The 26,466-nt window shown below is 41.4% G+C and overlaps 1 protein-coding gene across 1 annotated transcript in view; it reads left to right on the top strand.

The window, feature by feature from the left end:
- ryr2a (ryanodine receptor 2a (cardiac)) overlaps positions 1 to 26,466 on the top strand; it is a gene marked incomplete at its 5' end in the record, with an annotated part of 336,158 nt that overhangs the window by 213,720 nt on the left and 95,972 nt on the right. Inside the window, 15 exons of the mRNA XM_083932619.1 lie at positions 716 to 856; positions 1,391 to 1,554; positions 1,797 to 1,875; positions 2,196 to 2,285; positions 9,935 to 10,072; positions 10,448 to 10,525; positions 10,707 to 10,782; positions 11,595 to 11,718; positions 13,091 to 13,206; positions 16,135 to 16,199; positions 18,623 to 18,744; positions 19,016 to 19,065; positions 22,867 to 22,927; positions 24,008 to 24,246; positions 24,519 to 24,600. Coding sequence (XP_083788745.1) covers positions 716 to 856; positions 1,391 to 1,554; positions 1,797 to 1,875; positions 2,196 to 2,285; positions 9,935 to 10,072; positions 10,448 to 10,525; positions 10,707 to 10,782; positions 11,595 to 11,718; positions 13,091 to 13,206; positions 16,135 to 16,199; positions 18,623 to 18,744; positions 19,016 to 19,065; positions 22,867 to 22,927; positions 24,008 to 24,246; positions 24,519 to 24,600 — 1,625 coding nt within the window. The remainder of the gene's footprint in view (positions 1 to 715; positions 857 to 1,390; positions 1,555 to 1,796; positions 1,876 to 2,195; positions 2,286 to 9,934; positions 10,073 to 10,447; positions 10,526 to 10,706; positions 10,783 to 11,594; positions 11,719 to 13,090; positions 13,207 to 16,134; positions 16,200 to 18,622; positions 18,745 to 19,015; positions 19,066 to 22,866; positions 22,928 to 24,007; positions 24,247 to 24,518; positions 24,601 to 26,466) is intronic.

Here is a 26,466-nt window from a genome sequence, read left to right as displayed (position 1 = left end):
CTCTGAATCTTTTAAGGAGGAACCAAAACACAGATAAGGTCACATGACAAGGGCTCAGCTGGATGATGTATTCAGATAAAAACAAAACCTTCTTTAAGACTCGTCATCACAAGATTTCTCCAACAGTATACATGCAAGCAATAACGGTTGGTCATACTTTATCTTACAGAACAGGATGTATAGGGCCAACCACATTCCCTTGTTTTCTCTGCAAGATATCTCATGTCATTTTGAAAGTGTAAGACACTAATCTCTCTTGTGTGCACTCACAGCATCTCATATCACAGGGTTTTTAGTGGCAATACATAAGCCTCATGCTTAACCCATGCTGACATGAGTTTTGTAGTGTCATGCCCAATTCAGTTTTTGATAAGGCATGAAAGGTATCTGATCAGACTGGCATTAGGGTTGTCATCACAAATAATTTCCCCTCCTCGATGACGAGACAAAAGGGCAATATCCTACATAAGTTGTAACAAATAAGACAAACCAATCATTTTATAAATATGTTAATGTGATATATAATTGTGATAAGAAATTGGACGTCATAGTGGTGATTGCTTGATTTGAGCCATCCGTAGGTTACCTTATTCAACACACTAAGAAAATATGTTTATTCTATACAACAAGCGATCTTGCACTGTGAACTTGTGCCATCAGCTGCGCTGTATTATTTAAAATAGTTTTTGATGGATGTCCTCTTGACTTTACCCAGCTGTTGACCAATCACTATGACCGTTGTTGGAAGTATTACTGCCTAGCTGGAGGCTGGGGCAGCTTTGGAGCTGCATCAGATGAAGAGCTTCACCTCTCCCGGAAACTCTTCTGGGGAATATTTGATGCTCTGTCACGCAAGGTAAGGCTCTTTTTTTTATATATGACATTAAATAAATAAATGGAAAAATTAGTGAAGGTGTAAGGCAAGGGTGTCAAACTGATCCAGTAAAGGGCTGCTATGGATGCAGGTTTTCATTCCAACCAAGCAAGCAAGAACACGGGTAATTATGAAATTCGAGTCAAGTGTGATCTTGATTGGTTGGAATAAAAACCTACAGCCACAGCGGCCCTTTACTGGATCAGATTGGGACACTAGGTGTAAGAAGTACTCCTAATTGTGCTAATTGTCCATAAAGATGACACTCACAACAGACAGATCAAAGCAGTAGAGGGTGAGATATCATGACTTTTCTTTGATTGACCTTTTCCATGAAAAAGCAGGCATTGTTTGTTTGTTACATTATGTAACTATACATGCGCTAATGTAAATAATGCTTGTTCTGCTGCCTGTGGGTATGTAGATGTTGTATATGTTGTTCTTGCACTGTAAGCATATCAGTGTTTCCCAATGATGTATAAAGCAGCGTACTATGTATGTGTCTTTATGATGTAGCGGTATGATCAGGAGCTGTTCAAGCTGGCATTACCCTGTCTCAGTGCTGTGGCTGGAGCTCTTCCTCCAGACTACATGGAGTCCAACTACATGGCCATGATGGAGAAACAGTCGTCCATGGACTCTGAGGGAAACTTCACTCCACAGCCGGCAGACACTACCAAGTATACAGCATATCTACTAAAAATGTTCAATACTCAAGTTATTTTTGATGTAGATCCACATTCATAATGCTGTAAAAGTACAGTAGTAACATATGTCCAAAAAGAGATCCAATGACTTATTGTTATCAAAATAAAATTGTGAGAGTAGTTGTCTCGGCTTTGATGCAGTTCAGATCAGCCTTGGCAGCAGGTGAACCCACATGTTTCTATATGTTGTTTTTTTTCTTTGCTTTCTTTATTAGTGTGACTGTTCCAGAGAAACTGGACTATTTCATAAGCAGATATGCAGAGCATAACCATGAGAAGTGGTGTATTGAAAAGGTAAGAAGAAGACGGGTCACATAATATTCTCAAGTCAGAAATAAAAAATGTGGTAGTCCTGTTAGGGGGTGTACACATGCAAGGTTTTTTTTCCCCTCAAATTTATTGTTAATAATGTAAACGCACAAAAAAGTTTTATTAATACGCAAGAGAGTGTAACTAGGTGGTTTCTAATCGACCGACTCACGTTTTCCAGGCATTAAAAGACGCAGCATGTGTTCCACCCTTATTGATTTGTGTTAAGATGCAATACACTGACCTCAATAGTATTTTATGGCAATTGAATGCATTTTAAAAAGTCTCTTATGTATCTGTCATAGTTTTCGAATGGCTGGTCATATGGGGACCAGACATGTGAAATCTCCAAGAGCCACCCTTTTCTGAAACCATACAAAGGCCTCTCTGAGAAGGTAGTCTGCATGCACTGACTGTCTGACTTCTTGTTTTCATTGTTTTGCAGAAGTCACCAAATCTGAGCCCGATCTGGCCCACATATTCCTGCATGATTTGGATAGGTTCTATGATGCCAGTTTTGGGCCAGTGTCAGCTCATGGCATCCTTATTCTGGTGTATCATTTATCACTAACCTGGCATGAGTCTGAATACCCAGCTTTAGGATAAACAAGGAAAGTCTGATTTACGCCACTTATGGACCAAGAAGTAGACTGCCATGGCTGTAGATTCACTTAAAGACAAACCATTTTTGTTAGAGCTGAAAGACAAACAATGTGTAAGTAACACCGAATATGACTCTACTTTGTTTACAAGAAACCTGTAAAGATATAATCCGCAGGATTTTCATCTATTTAGTTGTCTTTTAAGTCACTATCTATCACAGAGTGAGTTAATCAGAATCAGAATCAGAAATACTTTAATAATGCCAGGGGAACATTTTTTTCGTTGCAAACTCCAGCTATACAAACAACATATTTAACAGGAATGATATCATACAGATATATAACTATATATATATATATATATATATATATAACTATATATATATATATATATATATATATATATAAAATATTAAATTTACAAAAGTAATATATACAGATCAAAAGTACTGTAATAATGTGCAAAGTACTGTACAAATGTGCAGAGACGGATTGTTTATGATTGAGTCCATATTACAGAGAGGGGGTGACAGACTCTCCTAGGGATGCGTTGTATAGTTTAATGACCACAGGCAGGAAAGATTTCCTGTGGTGCTCTGTGGTGCATCTGGGTGCATTTTCCTTTCGGCCACGGTCATCAGGGTGTCCAGCTCCTCCCCCAGGACATCAGACTCCTTAGACTTAGACTTCTCTTTATTGATCCCTTTAGGATGACTCCCGCAAGGAAATTGACTTTCCAGCAGCTTACAAAAACACAAAGGAGGTATAAAAAAAGACAAAATAGGATAATCAATAAAATCTTAAGTATAAAAAAAACAATAAACAGTAAACAATAAACTCTTAGTCAAATATGTATGAGGTAGATGTAAGAATACAGGTAAAATATAATTCACGGAAAATGAAATCAGATAAGTTAAATGTAGAGGAAATGTATAAGATAAAATATGTATGACTGTATATGACAGAAATGAGCAGTAAGATTAAATTATTGCACTTAGGTGGTGGATTAAGTCATTGCACAAAAAAGAAGAAGATAAGTGTCCAGGTATGTAAGAGTAGATTATTAATGGCACAGTGAGTGGCTACCACTCCTTCCCTTCTGTCCTCTTTATTTCCTCCTCCCCGATTGAGGAGTTGTAGAGGATGATGGCCTGAGGGACAAAGGAGTTTATCAGCCTGTTGGTCCTACACTTGGGCAGGAGCAGCCTTCCACAGTGTAGAAGAGGACACTGGTGACCACAGAGTGGTAAAACATCCAAAACAGTTTGCTGCAGATGTTGAAGGACCGCAGTCCCCTCAGGAAGTACAACCTGCTTTGTGTCTTCCTGTACAAGTGGCTGGTGTGTGTTGTCCAGTCCAGTTTATTGTTATTGTTATTGTACAACCACTGACCGAGTCCACCACCTCCACCTCAGCTCCCTCTAGCAGGACTGGTCGCGGTCTTGGTCTGGACCTCCCAAAATCAATTACAAGGCTCCTTCGTCCTGAAGATGTTGAGTTGTAGGTGGTTAGTGTGGCACCAGAGAGCAAAGTCCCCCACCAGACTCCGATACTCCTCCGCTCTGTCACCCCTGTTACATCCCACGATGGCTGTGTCATCGGCGTACTTCTGTATATGACACAGCTGAAGGGCTCCAGTGCTGCTGACCACAGTGTCAGAGGTGGTGTTCTTCAGCCTGACGTACTGTGGCCTGTCAGTGAGGTAGTCTCTGACCCAGTCCACCAGATAGGGGTCCAGTCCCATCCTGTTCAGTTTGTCCTGAAGTATAGGGGGCTGGATGGTATTAAAGGCGCTGTGCTGCTTCCGTTATTGAGATGAGTGTGAACTCGGTGCAGTATGTAGAAGATGGGATCCTCCATACCAACATCTGGCTGGTACGCAAACTGCAGGCGGTCCTGGGCATGTTGTACCTGGGGCCTGAGGAGGCTGAGCAAGAACTGGTCCAACGTCTTATTCAGGTGTGCAGTGAGTGCCACCGGTCAGAAGTCATTCAGCTCGCTGGGCCTGCTCTTCTTGGGAACGGGAACGGTGCAAGATGTCTTCCAGAGGGTAGGCACTCTCCCTAGCTGCAGGCTAAGGTTGAAGATCCATTGTGGTGGGTCCCCAGTTCTGCAGCGCAGGTCTTCAGTAGTCTCGCACACACTTTATCCAGGCCTGCTGCTCTCCTGGGCCGGAGCTTCCTCAGCTGTCCTCTGACCTGGTCTGTGGTGATGTGAGGTGGGGATTGTGTTGAGGTGAAGGAGGAGGGGGGTGTTGTTGTGGTGTCGGGGGGGAGGTTTGTAGAGTGAAAAAGGAGATATGGCTGCAGTGAGGGTGGGGGGGCACAAGGGCTGGTTATACCTGTTGAAGTAGTAATTTAGCTCATTTGCCCTCTCCATTGTCCTACCTGTAGCTCTGGTCTTTGTGTTGTGACCTGTGATGGTCCTCACACCTTTCCAGACCTCCCTCATGTTGTTCTCCCTCAGCTTGTCCTCCACCTTTCTCCTGTAGCTGTCCTTAGCTTCCCTCACACAGCATTCAACCCCCTGCTGTGCTGTCTTAATGGCCTCTCTGTCCCTGCTCCTCAAGGCAGCCTTCTTCTTGTTGAGGACAGCCTTAACTTCCTGCGTTACCCAGGCTTGTTATTAGGGTAACAGCGGACAGTCTTGACAGGGGAGACCACGTCTGCACAGACGTTCGGGTACTCCATCAGACAATGTGTCATACCCCCTATGTCCTCACGCATGCGGGTTGATCAGCACATCCCAGATTTTGGTGTTGTAACAGTCTCTCAGGGCACTGTCCATCTCAGGGGACTACCTCCTGATGGTGCGAGTTGTCACTGGCTGTTTTTGGACCAGGGGGGTATACAGTGGCTGTAGGTGAACCAGGTTGTGATCAGACTTCCTCAGTGGTAAAATATAATTTTAATAACATAATAATTCTGAGATATGTCCTGGGTTACACCAGCGGTTGTTCACATACATGATGAGTCCCCCTCCTTTGCTTTTTCCGCTCGCTTCTGTGTCTCTGTCGGCTCTCATGGCAGTGGATCCCGGCAGGTCCATGTTAGCGTCCAGTAAGAGGTGGTTTAGCCATGTCTCCGTAAAGATGAACAAGCTGCTCTCACGGTAGATCCACTGGTTGTTCAGCATGGACAGTTCGTCGATCTTGTTCGGCAGGGAGTTCACGTTCCCCATGATTACGGAGGGAATCGATGGCTTGTAGAGGCTCCCATTCTCGACTGGGTCTCCTCAGTTTCTCTCTTGAGTAATTGAGAAAACTGGCTCTTCGTTGCATTTTAACGTTAAAAATATCCATAGGATATATTTAAAACACACAATCTCTTCACAAGAAGAGTAAAAAACTAGAGAGAAAGAGGTCAAAATAGGGTAAAAGAGCTAAAAACTGGAGAGCTACTGGAGAGGCAGCTGTCTCCTACAGTGCCAGCGCACAGAAGGCCTGATCAGTTTGTTCAGTCTGTTGGTGTTGGTGATGCCCCAGCATGTGACAGCGAAGAAGATGGCCACAACAGACTCATAAAACATCCTCAGCATCGTCCGGCAGATGTTAAAGGACCTGAGCCTCCTCAAGAAAAAAGAGGCGACCTTGGGCCTTTTTGTAGACAGCCTCTGCGTTTCTAGACCAGTTCAACTTATTATTAAAGTACACCCCCAGGTACTTATCCTCCTCTACAGTGTCCACAGGGACCCCCTGGATGGAGACAGGGGTCACAGGTGTATTCACTCTCCTCAGATCCGCTAGGAGCTCCTTTGTTTTAGTCACGTTGAGCTGCCGATGATTCCGCTCACTCCAAGTGACAAAGTTGCCTACACAGTCCTGTATTCACTTTCATCCCCCTTTCCAATGCAGCCAACTATTGCTGAGTCATCAAAAAAAATTCTGAAGGTGGCAGGACTCGCAATAGTTGAAGTCTGAGGTGAAGAGGTTGAAGCGAAAGGGAGAGTGGACAGTCCCCTGTGAGGCCCCAGTGTTGCTGACCACCCTGTCAGACACACAGTTCTGTAGGCATACATACTGTGGTCTGCCCATCAGGTAATCCACAATCCAGGACATGATGGGGGCCTTCACCTGCATCGAAGACATCTTCTCACCCAGTAGAGCCAGACGGATGGTGTTGAATGCACTGGAGAAGTCAAAGAACATGACTCTCACAGTGCTCTCAGGCTTGTCCAGATGACTGTAGACTCTGTTCAGCAGATAGGTAATGCAGTCCTCAACTCTCAGGCAGGGCTGGTAAGCGAACTGTAGTGGATCAGTGAAGGGCCTGACCATAGGCCTTAGCTGCTCCAGGATGAGTCTCTCTATTGTCTTCATGATGTGGGACGTCAGGGCCACCGGTCTGTTGTCCTGAGGGCCACTGGGACGTGGCGTCTTTGGCACAGGCACGAGGCAGGATGTCTTCCACAGCACAGGGACCCTCTGGAAGTGCAGGCTTAGGCTGAAGACTTGACTCAGTACTCCACACAGCAGGGGGGCACAGGCTTTAAGCACACTGGGAAATATGCCATCGGAGCCTGCAGCTTTGCCAGAGTAGAGTCTTCTCACCAGGTCAATTGTGAAGGACACTGTAGAGGTGTCCGTTCGGGGAGGGTTGAGGTCATCAGGTTGTGGAGGACATGATGTAGAGCAGGGGGGAGGGGTGGAATAGGTAGGTGTGAAATGAGGTGGTGAGGAGCAGTCAAGGGGTCTGTAAGAAGGAGGAGTATGGGGTGGTGAAGTTGCAGTCGTTGAAGGGCAGCCAGCAGCAGAATCATGTGGGGGATGGGCTGCAGTATCAAACCAACTGAAAAATAGGTTCAGTTCATTGGCCTTGTCCACACGGCCCTCCAACCCTGTGCTACCAGTCTTCTGGAACCCAGTGATGGTTCTTATGCCGCTCCACATGTCCCTCATGTTGTTTTGTTGGAGATTATTTTCCAGCTTTCGCCTTTAATTGTCTTAAGCTTCCCTGATTTTAAGTTTGAGCACCCCCATCACTCTTCTCACCTCCTCAAGGTTGCGATCTCTGAACGCTCTCTTCTTTTAATTTAGGATGACCTTAATGTACTTGGTGATCCAAGGTTTATTGTTGGCGTAGCAGGTTACAGTCCTGGAGATTGGAGATGGTGGTATGTATGATGCTGCAGACAGATGTCGGGTTTGCAGAGGGAGGGATTTACAGGACAACAATGATGACATGCGGAATCTCTCTAGGCAGACGGTATAGACGGAGTTCAACGGCCAGCAGTTCAACATTCGGGCTACAGGGCTTTTCTTTAATGGTGATATGGCCAGGATTAAACCATCTACTGTTTACTAGAATGGCCTCCTTTCCGCTTGCTGCTCTCGGTGCAGTCCTGGTCAGCCCGAATGGTGTGGAAGCCATCAACCAAGACGTTCTGGTCCGTATTGTCCCTGTGCAGCCATGTCTTTGTGAAATACATCAGACTGCACTCACGATACTCCGGGTGGCTCTGCGTTAGCACTATCCGTTCATCCATTTTGTTGTAGAGAGACTGTACATTTCCCAATCCGAACAGAGGGGAGACACATCTTAAATCTTCTCCTCCCCATAAGCCGGTCCCGTCTCGAACCTCCACCATTGCCTCGACGTTGCTTCCCACCTCTGCATCCCTGGTGTGTTTTTCTCCAGAGTTCGGGTGGAATCTCAGCTGGTCTGGCCCAATGCCGGTCGGCATTAGATCCATCAGCTGTTCTCCGGAGTAAACAAAGGCAGCGTGTCCCGGTTGAAGCGGCATTGATACAAACAGCACGAAAAAAACATGAAAACTAGCGAAAGTAACCTCATTGTAGAGGGCAGAACTTCACGGAAGTTAGGGTGAAGAAACAGAACAAACAAAAAGAGAATACAATTTAAGGAAGTTTAAAAAAGCAAACTCAAAGGCTGGAGTAGAAACAGGCTGCAGCTTTTGCGCATGCACACAAGGGAAAAACAATGGTAATTGTCATATGACCAACTAATGATGATGAGTATTCCAATTTGTGTCCATGGAGACATTCCCTTACTAAATGCAAATTCGCTGCCATGTTAGTGACGCTTTTTACTCAGTCAGCAGCGGTTGGTCTGCCCAGGTTGAGCTCGTCACTGCTGGTTATGCTGCGTTCACTTGTACTCGGAAATTGTGAACTTCCAACTTCTGAGTCAGGGTTGTAGTAAGGACAGAAGTATAATAGGAGTGTGTGTGTGTGTGTGTGTGTGTGTGTGTGTGTGTGTGTGTGTGTGTGTGTGTGTGTGTGTGTGTGTGTGTGTGTGTGTGTGTGTGTGTGTGTGTGTGTGTGTGTGTGTGTATTTAAGAGGGGAACATAAAGGGGACAGACTGGAAGTAGAGAGGTTAATGTTTTTTTTACTTGCTTTATTGAAAATTGTATCATAAAACATGTTATAGTGACACAACTCTTAGTATACATCAATTATAATATTAAAAATGATGTTCATACCGCCAAATGAGTTCTGTTTATCCTTTACAACAGATACAGATAGATCATAGAAAGAAAAAACATTTAAAAATTAAATAAAATATAAGGAAATAAACACAACGTAAGAAGAGTACATAACGTGTTGGGCAGTGCACTTAAAAAAGGAACTTTGCAAAGTGTTACATTAAATTGTATTCTAAGAGAATATTGTAAAGTTTCTGGGCAGGGGAGCTTTGTACCTTCTTTATATTGTAAATGTATTCAGTGAAGAGAAATCATTTTTAAAAGCATTCCACACTTTAAACAGTCAACATTTATGTATGTAGAATTTGGTCATACGTATTATGTTGTTAATTAGGTATTCAGTGTTTTTAATTCAATTCCATTTTATTCACAGTGCCAAATCATAACAAAAGTTATGTCAGAACACTTTACATATGGAGTAGGTAAAGACCACACTCTATGACTTATTTATGATTTACAGAGACCCAACAAGCAGCAACAAGTCACACTAGCTTTAACAATAATACTGATAAAATTATTATAGTTGTTATTGTATACAGTATTAATCCAGAAATCTTGTGCACACAGTGGCGACGAAAACTTATCTGATCTTTTAATTATGTTATGCACATTTTATATGTGTTTTTTTCCAATGCTTTTAATGTTTTGTGTGAAGCACTTTGAATTAGCTTGTTGAATTGTGCTATACATATACTCTTGTCTTGCCTTGCCTCACACGCTGTATAGGCATAGACTGGCACAGGTCTTTTTAATGACTTGCACTTAAAGTACTTGCAGTGCATTTAGAGGACTTTCTTACTACAGAGCAAGCAGCCATATGCCACTGAAAATGTCCTGGGAAATTAGCTTTATGGAGTCATGGCATGGATGTACTGTATCTTGCACACTTTGCACTCACCTATATTTTGATAGGTTAAAGTATCTTGTAGAATATGGCAGTTTTATAGGCACTGACTCGCTGTCAGCTTTTGTTCTAAGTTTGGTTATTATCTTGTAGGATAAAGATGCTTATTGTTGGCCAGTCAGAGAGTCTCTGAAGACCATGTTGTCGTGGGGCTGGAGCATCGACAGGATCAGAGAGGGTGACCCCGCCAGCCTCCACAACAAGTCCAGGAGGATATCACAGGCCAGCCAGGTATACACAAACGCACACACACACACACACACACGCACACACACACACACACACACACACACACACACACACACACACACACACACACGCACACACACACACGCACACCACGCGCGCGCACGCACAATTACACACATGCACACACAAATTAGCTTCATGCTTTGATTGTGTAAAAGTGACATCAATATTCAATTCAATTTAATTTACAGTGCCAAATCATAACAAAAGTTATCTCATGACACTTTACATATGGAGTAGTTATAGACCACACTCTGACTTGTTCATGATTTACAGAGACCCAACCATTCTCCCATGAGCAGCAACAAGTCACACTAAAGTTATTATATACATGAATATGTATCCTGTCTTCCACAGCTGTCTTTTGAAGGAGTTCCAACTTTCAGCCCCAGACCTATTGATATGAGCAATGTTACGCTGTCTAGAGACATGCAGGTAGGTTATAAGAACAAATAAAATATAAACTTGTTTGATCCCTGAGCTTAAAGTGGACTGTGATAGCACTAAGGAAGAGTATTGGTATTAGTATAGAAACTAGAAAATGTTGTGGATTGATAGATGGACTGATATTTGCAATGTAACAGAGGCACGTATGTCTAACATTGTGTTTCTCCAGTCTATGGCAGAGCTGCTTGCAGAGAATTATCATAATATCTGGGCCAGGAAAAAGAAAATGGTGCTGGAAGCCAAAGGTGGATATAGCACAACACATACACACATACATTTTTTTTATTGAAACAAAAGCTTTTGGATCAGGGTTTCAGCATTAAGTCATTACAGACAGTGTGCAACACGCCTGTATACTGGCTTGGATCTGCAGGGTCTCACTGTGCTCCTCATGTGAATAGATAGCCTAGCTTAGGTTAAAACATGGCATTACCTGATATATCCAGTCTTGATGCTCCGCCCTTCTGTTGGTGTCTTGCACTGTTCTATATTTCAGGGAACTCGCAAACTGCAGGGATCAGTCTCTTGTCCATTGAAGTGCACAGCATGCTGCATAGAAAAAAGTTAAAGATAATTCAACTCTGGCAGCGGGAGAGTGTGTGCATGAGATAAGCACAACCACAACAGTTTTACTGGATTGCGCCCCCAAGTCGCTCCATTGTCAGGTTGCTCCGTGACTCCCTAACTGCCCTCCTGCCCCTCATAGAAAATTAATTAAAAAGACCTTACATTTTAAACCAGCTCTGTATCATGGCAGTGTGTGGACGTGAATAGTGTTTGTTTACCTCCCTGCTGGAAATCCCTGTGGAGCGTAGTGGAGGTCAAATGACGTGTTTTGCTTCATCTGGTGGATTTCAGCAGATCCTGATGAGGCAAAATGCTTCAATAATCAGGGAAGAATTTAGCTGATGGCAATGTCCCAAACACAGCTGGTTAAATAGCCATGCGTTTAACCTTTCCTAGCCAATGAAAGGGGTACACAGACAAACAGGGGTCCCATTTGTGTCAGCCTCAGTTATCTTTGTTTTCCATCCTGCCGTGTTGCTGTTATCTCCAGGTGGAGGAAACCATCCTCTGCTGGTTCCCTACGATACACTGACTGCCAAAGAGAAATCTACAGACAGAGAAAAAGCACAAGATGTCCTCAAGTTCCTTCAGATCAACGGTTACACTGTATCCAGGTAGGAAGTAGGCTTTGCACTTTACACACAGATTGGAGGTACTGTAAAGAACAATATACTGTAATTTTGAATGAATATGATTGGTTGAAGTAAAGTGAAATTCCAGGGTAAAATCATCCCAGGTTCTTTTTTTGCCTGGGATTTTTTTTGCAGTATGAATGGTAAAAAAAAGCTGTTTTAATGTCTTCACTGTACTGCCCCAAGCTAATCAGTGTTAGTCACGGCCGGCTGTTATCTACATTAAAAATTGTCTCGGTGGCTAATTGTTGACTGTATTTGCCAAAAAAGACTCTGGGATGATTTTACGTCTGCATTTCAAATTAGGTTTGATTTGTGAGATTTGCCTGATGACATACTAACAGTGTGTATCTCTACTGGGTTTGTTTTCACACACTTCAAGGAACAGTCTGACATTTTAGGAAGAATGTTTGTTTGCTAAAATGTCTGACCCAGAGTTGTTTCACTTTCATCTCTTTGTGTCCAGCAAAAAGGTTAGGGATGTGTTTAGCCTAAAATACCACAAAGAGTAGCCTGACATCACCACAGTTAATCCAAAATCTTTTAGTTGATTTTTGATGTCCAAGGGGCGTTATCAAAGGGCGTAGACCAAAACGCATCTGGATACAATTGGATGGACCTACAACCAATCAGAGCAACGAAACAATGTATTGCTAAACCACGGACAAATGTAAACAGACTACAGCATGCAGAAATTAGCTGTGATGGTGTAGCATCGATATGTCTGTGAGAGAGAGTTGCTGTTTTAACCATCAGAATTTGAAAATAATACACTAACAGAAAATTCCACATCAGCTGCAGCCATTTTGGTTGTTTTCAAAAATGTCTCAGTGGCACTCCGCTTTACTGAGCTCAGTTTATGCTCGCCAAAGTGTCTCTTGTGTGAGAGTGCGCAAGCCAAAAACCAAGTTTTCACATATTTTACCTTAAGTGCGAAGGCTCTGCAAGTTGTCAAGTCATCATCTGAAACATGCCACATATTGTGATTGGCACGACCCAGGCCAGTTCTGTCTTCTTACTCGCTTTGTGTTGTCAGACTAATTGGCAAACTCATGTTTCATTTGCTCTGGCAGATCCATTTGTTCCCACTACCGTCCAGACATATTTCCAGCAGACCTGGCCTGAGTCTGGCCAATCGCAATCATCTATATAATATGCTGCATGTTTCAGACGATGACTAGCAACTGGCAGAGCCTTCGCTTGCGCACCCTCACACTAAGGACACTTTGGTGGGAAATGAATATAGTATATCCTCTCGTGTGAAGAAGAGTAACATGAAAAATCATTTTCCTTTAAAATTCAAATTTCCTGAAATGGCAGATCATTCCTTTAAGAGTGTGTATGTTGTTTCCAGCGGTGTGAAGTCGCAGGAGCTGGACACTCCAGCTATAGAGAAACGATTTGCCTACACCTTCCTCCAGCAGCTCATCACATATGTAGACCAGGCATACCAACACATGATGGAGTTTGGTGAGACTTTTCTGTTACTCTGTGAATAATGAACAAAACAAAATAATAAAATGAATGTAATGCAATGTTCATATTGTATATACTGTACCTGATCTCTGGTTTAGATTCATTAGGATGTTGCAATGAGGAAAGTGCCATATTACCCTATTAGGTAGCTACCTGAAAGTTATACAAAAAGCACAATTCATAGTTGTTTCATAGTACAGCAAGATACACCAGCAGGACACAAGGTGGTGGTTTGTACTCAGAATGGCAAATGCTACTGATGCAACGTGCACTGTTAGGACAAGGTTGCAGGACTATGTACTTTATTATATCCGGTCCTTCTGTGATTATAACTGACATGACATGATACATTTCACACTTTGAGTTGCAAGTGTACTTCCCTGCTATTTCCCCAGGGGTTGTTTGCTGCCACATTAAATAATCTTTTTGGTGGATTCTTTGCATCACAGATTGAACTGCATAAATATTTTAGGGAATGAGATATTGCTCCCGGTTCAGATAAATTCAGATGAATTGTACAAAGTAAATCTATTCAAGGTTAATTTATTTTTATTGTACAACACAGGATTGCGCAACAAAAAGCAGCTGTAGTTAATCTATTCCACACAAAAAAACAAAACATAAAGATGGTCAATTCTCTGAGCAGATAATGTAGCCGGCATCATGACATAATAAAATAAACCCCAGGGAAACAATATCCATCAACTTAAATATGTTGAGTAGAGTATGTTTGAGCATCACCGATGCAAACAAAGAGTCCAACTCCCAACGTCCCACCGGAGTCCTGGGGCCTGTTTCACAAAGCAGGTTTAGTGAAATCTCTGAGTCTGTTAACCCTGAAATGAGGGAAACTCTGAGTTTTCCGTTTCACAAAGGGAGGTAACTCAAACCAGAGACAGAGGGGTAACTCTAGCCTGTTTCACAAAGAGAGGTAACTTAACCTCTCGGTCAGTTACCATGGTAACATGCTCTCTGAAACTAACCTGGTCGGGACCAGGTTTTACTCAGCAAACCTCGAGTTTCTCTCTGTCTCCGCCCTCTTTCAGCCACACACAGTGTTTGATTTCCTCATTCATTCAGTCAGCGGGCGAGTTTTGGCGTAGTATAGTTCCGTCTGTTTTTCAGAAAATCACTGCAAACATCAGACATTAGAAGTTATATTAGGTCGCAACTATTTCACTACCATGGCGTGTCCTTTTGATAACGATCCCGTGGATGAAGGTGCAGAATTACTGCACAGAGAATTAAATATTCGTCGGGAGATGATTATCAAACTATTGATTTTAGATGTTCTTGCATTTCCAGGCAATTCTCTTTTTGAGCGGTACCGTTTCATATCACAGCAGATATTGTGTGTTGCGCTGCGTTTTTTTGCAAACGGGAGTTTTTGTATACAACGTATAAAAATCATTCAGTAGGCCTACATTAGAAGTTATATTAGGTGGTGAATATTTACACTACCATGGCATGTCCTTTTGATAACGATCCCGTGGATGAAGGTGACGCATTGCCGCAAAGAGAATTAAATATTCGTCGGGAGATGATTATCAGACCGCGAAAAGATGTCCTTAATATACTGCAGCCATAATTACAAAATGAATGAAATGGATCTTTTGAGCAAGTTGAATGTATTTGACTTAGCGTTTCCTAAATATAATCTCAGCTTTTCCTGCAATTCATAGCCTTCTGATCCAGAATATCATCTATAATGCGAGGGGGCTGAATACAGCACAACACCGTTTCATGTCACAGTCCATCTCACCCCTCCTTACATTTCCAACAGTAACAACCAGTAATGCTCTTATATCACAGCAGATATTGTGTGTTGCGCTGCGTTTTTTTGCAAATGGGAGTTTTTTATACAACATTTATATGTTGTATAAAAAACAGCCACTTACGGTTATATTTACTTTACCATGTAAAACATGCTCAAAATTAGGCGTCAACATGAGATTTTGCCGATGTTTTACCTGTTTGAATACCTGTATGTTTTTATGTTTCATCTTAAGCTGCTGCCAAGTGCGCTTCTCCCCCGCGGGGTTGCACTTAAATGAAATAAACTAATAGGCTCCCACTTAAGCAGTTTCCCCTGTGATATTACTGTGATTGCAACAGGACTACATTTAAACTTATGCACTGACCCGAGCAGCAATGTTCTCCCGCACCGTCTCCCTTTCTTTTGCTGCTGCAGCTGTGCAAACATGCTCAAACTCCCGTATGAGCGCATTAATATTTCCAATTCCAGTTGTAGCATAGCCCTTCGCTTCCCCGTTGCCATGGTGACTCGTCGAATCAGGGCTCCATTGATGCTGTCTTTTTTTACTTGTGGTGCACGCGCTTAACTCCAGGTCCAACTACTCTGAGTTGATCAACCTAACGCAAATCTGCTATTCTGGAACCGAAAACTCAGAGTTTCCTATCTCAGAGTAGATCAACTCAGAGTTCAGGGTTAGACTCCGAGTTTTTTTAACCTGCTTTGTGAAACAGGCCCCTGTTGGAGCCAAGTCTTTTCAAGATGTGGGCACAGCTCGAGTCCTATTTCATCCATTACACTTTCCTGCGACCGGACATTAACCAGGAGCAGGCTGGGTCGTGGAACAGCCCTACGTCCAAGCTGGCCCAGCCTAGCTCTAGCTCTAAGCTCCTCCCTCTCCTCGCCTTTGGTGACATTAGGTCCGGCTGATCTGGCTGACTGGTGAGAAGTTACCGCATGCAGTCCCCTACACTTAATCCAATCCCTGCACTTCCATATCAGATGTTGATGAGTGTATCCCTGTCATTGGCCATACATGCTCTAGTAACAAAGGCAAAAGACAACATATTACAAGAAAAATGTAGCAAAGTTCATGGGAGCATGCTGCATGTGCCACTGTCAACTAAGACATCAGTCCGTATTGTCTTTGATTGTGCTCTGTCATTTAGATCTGGGAACAAGGCCGAAGGGGGAGAAGATTCCTCATGAACAACAGATTAAGTTCTTTGGGAAGGTCAGAGCTCATAATTTTATTCCATTCATCATTCAGTTGGGTATTTGGGTTTGGAGTTTGTTGTTTGAGAAAATCCGTGCTCATAACAATGTGCTTAAAACAATGATTTCATCCAGCAGTTAGCATCAAGCCTGTCTGCAACACTAATTCCACACTGTGCATGCAGCATAAGCCATAAAATCAAGTTTAGCTATGACTGTTGCATATAGGTGTCCCCTATACAGCATAGCTGCAATTGGTGTTACATGCCATTTATACTAAAATAAAGTATTATGCCAGTTGTATGACCACAGTTAGAGCCCTGAATGGTTATAATCTTGTGTAAAATAGATTGATTATTTGATGATAGAATTAGGGTCAGCTTTAAAGGTTGAATATGTAGAATCTTTATTAAAAGCTATATATATATATATATTTTTTTTTTTTAATAATCCACCCACTGGGCATTTTGAGGGAAACAGAATGAAAGTATTGCTTTTCCATCAAAAAATATATTTAGTCTTAATTGGTATTAAAACATTTTTTGGCAGGTTTGAAATTGACTTTCTGTCACATTCTGTTTCCATTGTAGCAGCCAATAGCGTTGGGCATTGCTGGTTGCCAGGGTTGTCTGTTGTTGGGTGCAGCTACTGTAGGCTGGCACTGGGTGAAATGGAGTTTGCCAATCCTGCAGCTGCTTCGGAGCCTCAGTGAAGGGGGCAAAAACCAGAGTCAATATAGGCATAGCATTCACTCCATGGACTGAAATAAAGGAGTTCAATGGCATTAAAACACACGCCCAGATGGCTACGTTCCTACTTGATCAGTAAGATCTCTTTCATCTTTACTTAGCTGTAACGGTAACTGTCAAACTCCTCTAATACTTGTGTTTATGGTGTGATTTGCCGGAGGGGATGGGTTCAAACAGGCTCAAACAGACTCCGGTCTCCTGTAGGATACTGTCTCCAGACCTGGCACGAAGACTGGTGGAATTATTTTTTGTTGTTACGACTACGATCTTGAGACAATTGACCCCCTGCTTTGAAAGTGGGTGACCATGTGCTGCTAAAAAGACAAATTCCAGCCCTCTTTCCATCCAGAGCCGTTTCAAGTCACTGCAGCAAAAGGAACAATGATCACTGCTCAACAGGGTCTGTAGGTGGTGATGAGGTGATGTACGGCAAGTATAGGAAGCAGAGGGGAGTGCTCCTCCTCTTTTGAGGACTCAGAGCCCTCGGTCTATGCTCTGTGAAAAGGTTTTTCAATCAGTGTTTGACCTTTCTTTCTGTTAATCATTATGATCGTTATTGTTGTTTATCTAAATGTTATTCAGACAAAATAGTCAAAATATGTCTTATCTTGAAAAGCAACATAAACTTGTAAGTCATTTGTTATAAATGTAATGTTTATTGTTAATCTAAAAAAAAAATGTTGAACCTGGGTATCTAATGACACTACAGTGACAAAGAAACAGTGACTTATGGATTGCCGTTGGGTGTTATCTAAATAAATGAGACTATCAGTGAGATGATTGGCTGTTTTTATTTCTGTTATTTTCTATTTGAAATGCCTGCCACACCAGCTCAGACACAGTTGTAAGTCATTCTAGTCATTATGAGATTAAGTTGGTTAATAACTCAACAGCACTTTAATTCGTATTGTGTACAAGTTTAAGAACCATTTTTATGCTTTTTTGTCGTTCCCCTTTATTTTAGGCACAAAGGAAGTTAACTTCAGGCCACGAGTATGATACCTCCTGTGGAATTTGTTACAAAGAAACCTTAACCTCAATTTTATTGCAGGAATGTAATGTTTTCTCTATTGGGAATGTTAATGGGAAGTAATGTTCAGTACTAGGGGATTTTACCTTTAAGGACACAGCGAGTTATGGGATAGTAAACAGAGCAGCCCGGAGAGGGAGAAGGTAGACAGGAAGCAGTTGGATAATGTATGCATGTTATGCATGGAGTGAAATAAACATGCCGGAGTTGTCTTTTAAAGAAACGCTGTCATTATCGGTGGGAGTGAAAAGTGGATTATTACAGTGGTGTTCTGCTCATTATTCATATCCAACCTTTAAATTAGGCAACTGGGCTTGTGACCAATGGGGAAAGTGAAATAGCAGCATTGAAGTGCCCTTGAGCAAGCTCCCTCAGTGACCAACATATCAGACCAGTGGTTTTACTGGGTAACTTCCAGGAGTTAATGTTTGTAACAGCAGTGTGAACACAGTGTTTTTGACAAAATTAAAACAACAGAATTATATTTTAATTACATTTTTTTAATCATAGCTTTAATGCATGTAGGTAGTATTTTTATTCCACTCACTGGTTGTGAAATAAAACAAATTCTGTGCATGGAATGTCCTATAAGACCCATTGTTCTCTAGTTGAAATACAGACAGATAGGTAATTAGTCTGTGTCTTATGACATTTAACCCCCAGGTTGTCTTGCCATTGGTGGATCAATACTTTAAAAACCACAGACTCTACTTCCTGTCAACAGCCATCCATCCCATCAGCAGCGGAGGCCACGCCTCCAACAAGGAGAAGGAGATGGTGACCAGGTGAGTATGGCAAATGACAATGACAGAAAGATAGAAATCCAATGATGCCAGTATTGCAGTGTCACTCATGTTTTATTGTTGAAAAATACATTGAGTGCATGTTAGAGACTATTTCTAATCGATTGCTCGGGTATGACTGGCTATGCGTCTTTGTTGTCTTTCTCATTCTCTCTCTTTGTCTTTCTTTGGATTGATTGTCTCATAACTTTCTTTTATCTCTCTTTGCTTCCCTCTCTACCTCCTCTTCTCTCCTTTCATTTAATCCTTTCAGTCTTTTCTGCAAACTGGGAGTTCTTGTCAGACATAGGATATCCTTATTTGGTAAGGTCGTTCATGCCTGATGCTTCCACCTCTGGTCCCTCTCTGCTGTTGTTCTGAGTGAATATTAGTGTAGTGTATGAATGGTTTTTATACGTATCGACCCAGGAGTAATGCCAAGACCACATTTTGTCCCAGAGAGAAAATGTAAGATTAATACATTACATTTATTTAGTTCACTTTTTTATCCAAAGCAACTTCTTATAAGTGCATTCAACCATGAAGATACCACCCCAAAAGTGCAAGAATCATGCAAATACAAGTTATCAAATAGATGAAACAGCTTCAAGTAATACTTTATATATATATATATATATATATATATATATATATATATATATATATATACATTGGAGATCAAAATTAGAGAACAAATTATTAACTTACTTGATTTATTCTGAAATATTGTTAATTTTTATTGTTCAGAATTTGATAGAATATCAGCTGTGGATTTACCACTGCTGTAGCTTGTTTTTTTAAATAACCAAGGCACAGTAACCACTGTGTCAGAAGAGAATATTTCAACAATGTTTTCTTCTATAGGAAAATGAATACGAAGTGTAGAGGCCACAGCTTTGAATAACTTCAGCACATCTGCACCCACAGGATATCACTAGTTTCTCACACTGCTCTGGTTTGATCTTGTTCCATTCTTCTTCACTCTCTTCCACAGTTCACTAACTGGAGTGGGTTTCTTACACATTACTTTGTCACCAAGGATTTTCCAGAGATTCTCTATGGGGTTTAGATCTGGACTCTGGCCATTTCATTGTTTCAATATTCTTAGCTTCAAAGAACTGCTTCACCTGTTTTGCAGTGTGACAGGGGGCATTGTCTTGTATGAAATTTGCAGCTGGTGGAGACAATTGTAGTGGAGGTATTGTATGTTGCTGAAGGAGGTTCACAACAACATTTGCATTCATCCTGCCATGTAGCCGTACAAGAGGCCCAACTCCTGCTGCAGAAAACATTCCCCAAACCATGACACTTCCTCCTCTAAATTGAACTGAGTTCTTTACACACTTTGGGTTCAGTCTTTCCTCAGTCCTTCGCAAACAATTTTTTCATCAGACCATAATAAACTGAACGTCCTCTCATCACTGAAGTCAGTCAGGACCAGTTCTCCTCTGTCCACACAACATGCTCCTCAGCAAAGGCAAGTCTAGTCTTTGAGTCCTGCTGATGAGTGGGCTTGTCAGAACTTTTACGTGTCTAATGCCTGTTTTGGCCTTGTTTACTGGTGACATTTCTATTGTCACTAATAGAATCATTATTTCAACCTGAGCCTTGTTAACCTGACCGTATAAGCTGTCTGATCCTTTGTGTTTTTGCTCAGTCTTGATTTGACACTAGGCCACCACTTACGTGAGTAGAGTTCAGAGTTCTTGAGTTTGGTTCTCTTTGTTTTCTGGCTTCCGAGTCTTGACGAGTCTTGGTCATAAGTATAGTCTTGTTTTTTATACTTCTGTAAAACCACCTGTTTTTTTTGCCTGGATGTTTTTTGGACTTTGTACCTTTTTTGCCTGAATGTTTTGTGGAAATGTCTGCCTGGCTGGGTAAGGATTTCCCAGATATTGTTACAGGGCTTTAAGTCCAAAAAGTCTTAACAGCAAGACACTGTGTGCAGAGACAGATCCTTGCCCTGTTCAGCACTGAACTGGAGACCAACTCCAGCTGCAGTGTTGAACTATTTCCCCATTGAGAGTCTTCTCATAATCCTGTCCTCTGGTGCACTTGTTTTACATGGACGACAGGCCTTTTTGAGGGACTTACATGAATCTGTGACTGGCAAAGTTTCAATATTCTTGAAATCAGACTGTGAACACCCAACCTCTCTCTGATGGCTGAGAGGGTCATCCCTTTGGCCTTCATCTGGACAACCTGCTGTCTCAGGGTTTCAGTCTCCTTAGAGCAGCTCACCATCTTGCAAAGTAACCAGGAGAGCTGCCAGATAAATAGGGTGTGTCCAACAATGAAGTCAATTGTGACCAGGTGCCAGATTAAAGCCATGCTTACCTTTCTGGCATGTTGCTAAGCTCTTTGAAAATATTTAAACGTGACCAACTCCACCTCCCTCTAAAGTCCTCCCCTCTTCCCCATGCCTGACCTTTGACGCTCCCTCCTTCCCTGACGTGTCCGTGGTTTGTTTACACTTCCGGTGACGTGAACACTGACGCTAAGACTAACGCTAACGCTAATCTTCCTTCAACAAATAACATAGTATTACAGAACTACAGTAACTGATAAATTAAACTTCGCCACCATCTCATCTGTTTTTAGCTCCGGATGAAGCTGCATTAGCCTTTGCCATTGCTGGAAAGCAGAGCCGATCTTGACTCGCGTCTTGCTTCTTGACGCATCAGTTCTTCGCTGTTCCTTGCCATGTTTCACAGATCACTCTATTGCTCTGTCGCTATGCAGAGAGGCACGCGACTCGCAAGCAGTGACAGTGTTAGGCAACTGGGTGGTATCTGAAAGTGTGTTTGATCACTGCTTTTTTCACAAAATAAAGGTTTTTGTTTGAGTGTCTTGGTTATTTAAAAAACATGCTAGTACAGCAGTGGTATAGCTGATATTCTATCAAATTCTGAACAATAAAAAATAACAGTAATTTGTTCTCTAATATTGATCTCCAGTCTATATATGTAAATATATATGTGCATTTTATTGTTGTATGAATAAAATACACCTAACTATATTATACCCCCCCGATATAATACAATTACCCACCTACTTCCTGTGCCCTTGCTCAGTCCACACCTATCTTTGATCTGGACCTTAATTTTGATCTCAACTACACACCTTTAGGGGTTAGTGACTGCATCAATCAATACTAGCGTAACTGTCAGGGGCTGGTAATAATGGAAGCCAAGCATAATCAGTGTTCTTGGAATGTTTTTAACATCAGAATATCACAGATAAATACAATAATAAATACAATTATATGAATAGATTATACTGATTGTGTCATTATTTACCATCATTTGTCCATCAGGAGTTTAAGTAAGATACAATTCATAAGTAAGTGCTACATTTCAATCAATTTGTCAAACTGTTTTATATATTTATTTGATCAAAAACGAAGGACTTAGTGAATATCTTAACTTACTGTACATTGGAACTTTTCCTATCGGAGATACATACATCTACACATACATACCTTTTCTATAAAGGTTTGCATCTGTTATTGTTGATATAAAAGTGACAATAAATTACACTAATGTGTTTGTGTGGGACTGAGACACGGATAGAGGACGAACATGAGAAAGCTCAAGAACATCCTTAAATAGTTTGTGCAGGGGTGTGTGTGCATGCATGCATGCATGCATTATGTAGGTGTGTACTGCTCAGCAGCTGTGTGTGTGTGTATGTGTGTGTAGGGTGTGCATTGCAACTTGTTATACCATATCCAAATGCTGAGAGCATTCCACCAACTCAGCATCCAAAAACTAAAAAAATGTTCCACCCTTGTAGACTTCACCCAGATACAACTGGAAACAGACATTTGGGCAGTGGAAAATGTTTGGAATTAACAAGCTCATGATAGCTCCACTTTTGAAGCTTTTATTTTTAAAGGAACATCTTTTTTCTTTGAATATGATGTTCTGTTGTGTTATTCACAAAAGTGCATTCGTCAGATTCTTTTCCCCGGGCAGACAGCTCCTGTTGGTCTGAAAAGGGCTGTTGTTTTTTTGTTGTGTGCTGTAGTGCTTGATTCTTCACATCTCTGACAGATAGGAACCTACCGTATTCAGTAAGTACACATAGGTTTCTGTTTACTATGTGATTCTGTATACTTTTCAGGTAACAATGCCACATCCATAGTCAACTGTCTGCAGATACTGGGACAAAGCCTGGATGCAAGGTAAGGAACGAGATGTTTGTGCGTATGTGTCCTGTTAACCAACTGTCAATAGGGGACTTTAATGTCGTTACACACTCACCAACAGGGGACATTTTGGATGTCCCAAGTTGGTCATGCTTTAAATCACTTTATAACATCATGTCTAAAATCCTCTGCATGTTGCTCGTCGTTGAAACATGTTCTGTCTTTAAACAGATGAACAGTTTCTGTTTTTGCATAGATACCTCTTTGTTGATTCATCAGCAGTCAAGCTTATCTGATTTCTTCTACCTGCAAAACAACTCTGCACAAATTAGCTGCGCACACACACCAAGTAAGGTTAGTTTATATGTAAAGGTAATTGGAGTAAATATGAGATTACTTCATGTATAATTATTCTAACACTGACCATTGGATTGGTGTGTCCCTGCCTTTACCTGATGGCAAAGGGACGAACAGATTGTGACCTGTGTGGGTTGGAGCCTTACTGATATTGATAGCATTCTTCTCGTATAGATGGCGATTATACACTGTGTACTTTTTAAAACAATGCTTTTATGTCTTCCCTTTTATTATTAGTTATTGTTTTTATTGTGCTGTGTTATATTCCTTTTTAAGGATTCAGACCCTAAAGGAAGAAGGACCAAAACTCAAGGATTTCTGCTTCAGGCTATATTATGCGTATTAGTAATTTAATTTAAATTCAGATTTTATTTGCCTTATTTCAGTCTTGTTTTAATCCTGATTCAACGATGTAAAGCATTTAAAAGTGCTGTATAAAAAAAGTATATTATTATTATTATTATTATTATTATTCTTAAGCCATAGTGAACACTGGATGTTGAGCTTCTGTCGACATTGTGGATTGAACTTTGGTGTCAGTCATTGAAAGCATGTAAAAATAAACTAAGAATGTAGTTGGGCCTTTTCTCTGTACTTGTTTCCTTTTTTCTTTTTGCATTATTCATTATGTCACTTGTTTAAGTTAGTTTTTTGAGTTGTAGTTGTTAAAATATCTGTGTATTTACAAAATACAGCTGGCTGGAAGAAGTCTCTCTTCTAAAGATAATAAATTAAAACCTAACTCTCTCCAAATATCAGGACAGTGATGAAGACTGGTCTGGAGTCAGTGAAGGCAGCACTGCGGTTGTACTTTGACAGTGCAGCAGAAGATCTGGAGAAGACGCAGGAGAACCTGAAGCTCGGCCAGTTCACCCACAGCAGAGAGCAACCGCGAGGTGTCACTCAGATCATCAACTACACCACCTTTGCCCTGCTGCCGGTCCTCTCCTCCCTGTTTGAGCACATCGGACAGAACGTGTTTGGAGAAGACCTCATATGTGCGCTGAAATCTTAACAGTTAATGTTTTCAAATGTTTTCTTTCTGAAGAAAAAAGGCATGCATTTGCTTTTCAGTTAAACATTTGTATCTGAATGATAATGTCAGATTTCCATCATGAAATAGATTCCTGCATTACTCTGATGTAAAACTTAATAGTTGGTAATTTACAGGACAAAAAAAAAAGAAATTTCATCTTTTTTGTAAATTAAAAAACATTTCCATGAGATGTAAACTACAGATACTCTTTTTGGTTTACCTCTTTTCTTACAGTGGATGATGTCCAGGTTTCCTGCTACAGAATTCTCAACAGCCTCTACTTTCTGGGAACCAACAAAACCATCTATGTAGAGAGGTACAATATACATGTAATAAGATGCAGAAATCTGTTATAGAATCATGTTTTCTTCCACATCTGTATGTAAATGGTAAACTGTATTTACAGTATGTAGCAACGTTCTGGTCTACTGACCACTCAAGGACCTTACAACACAAGCCAGCATTCGCCCATTCACACACATGCATACACTTATGGCAGAGACTGCCATTCAAGACCTCTATGTAGAGAGGTACAATATACATGTAATAAGATGCAGAAATCTGTTATAGAATCATGTTTTCTTCCACATCTGTATGTAAATGGTAAACTGTATTTACAGTATGTAGCAACGTTCTGGTCTACTGACCACTCAAGGACCTTACAACACAAGCCAGCATTCGCCCATTCACACACATGCATACACTTATGGCAGAGACTGCCATTCAAGACGCCACATGCTCATCAGAGGTGGATAGGGATTTACTGACTTTGAAACTCTCTCTGGAGGAGCTGGGGATCGATGGTTGCTATGACAGCACACAAACACAGCACAAAGGTGACAGAGAAATCTCACAGCCATAAATTGTTTGTTTAAAGCAACAAGAAAACAAATGAAAAGTTACTCTGATGGTGTATCAATAACTAAAATCTCTCCGATTGCATGTACACTGGAGATGGAAATTAGAGAACAAGTTATCAATACTTGATTTATTCTGAAATACTGTTGTTTTTTATTGTACCTAATTTGATAAAACATCCTCTGTGTCTATACCACTGCTGTACAAGCATGTTTTTTTAAATAACCAAGGCACTTCAACAAAAACCCTTATTTTGTGAAAAAAACAGTGAGCAAAATAAGAGAACACTTTCACACCCTCCCAGTTATTGGTGTTAATCTGCACCTTGTGACAATTGACTTCATTGTTGGACACACCCTATTTATCTGCAGCTCTCCTGGTTACTTTGCAAGATGGCGAGCTGCTCTAAGGTGACTGAAACCCTGAGACAGCAGGTTGTCCAGATGAAGGCCAAAGGGATGGCCCTCTCAGCCATCAGAGAGAGGGTGGGCATTCAAAGCCTGTGATTTGACCACTCTGCAGTGAACAAACGTCTCCTCTTTGCTGAGGAGCATGTTGTGTGGACAGAGGAGAACTGGTCCAGAGTGACTTCAGTGATGAGAGGACGTTCAGTTGATTTGGGTCTGATGGAAACATTATGTTGGGCGTAGGACTGAATAAAGACTGTAACCAAAGTGTGTAAAGAAGTCAGTTACATTTGGAGGAGGAAGTGTCATGGTTTGGGGGATGTTTTCTGCAGCAGGAGTTGGGCCTCTTGTACAGCTGCATGGCAGGGTGAATGCAAATGTTTATGTGAACCTCCTTCAGCAACATGCAATACCTCCACTGCAACTGTCTACCAATCAGCTGTAATTTTTATGCAAGACAATGTCCCCTGTCACACTGCAAAACAGGTGAAGCAGTTCCTTGAAGCTGATATTCTATCAAATTCGAAACAGTAAAAAAGAACAGTATTTCAGAATAAATCAAGTATTTATAATTTGTTCTCTAATTTTGATCTCCAGTGTATATGGGTCTGTTTGTGTGTATTTTGAGTGAGTGAGTGAGTGAGTTAATATGGAGCGCAGATAATGAATCCCCCCCAGTAATAATTGATGGTATTTCTAAAACCACCAACACAATTAACACCTGTTTATGAATGTACAGTTTTGAGTTGAACCTTTAAAATAGGGGTGTCAAACTGATCCAGTAAAGGGCCGCTGTGGCTGCAGGTTTTCATTCCAACCAAGCAAAAACACTCCTGGTCCAACAGATCAACTGTGTGAAGGCAGTGGTGATTGAATTGAAGTGGAGTCAGTTTATTGGATCAGTTTGACACATGTGC

This window comes from Echiichthys vipera, assembly GCF_963691815.1.
Source record: "Echiichthys vipera genome assembly, chromosome: 18".
Taxonomy (NCBI): Eukaryota; Metazoa; Chordata; class Actinopteri; order Perciformes; family Trachinidae; genus Echiichthys; species Echiichthys vipera.
The sequence above is the reverse complement of the archived record's forward strand: the minus strand, read 5'-3'. Positions and strand labels throughout refer to the sequence as shown.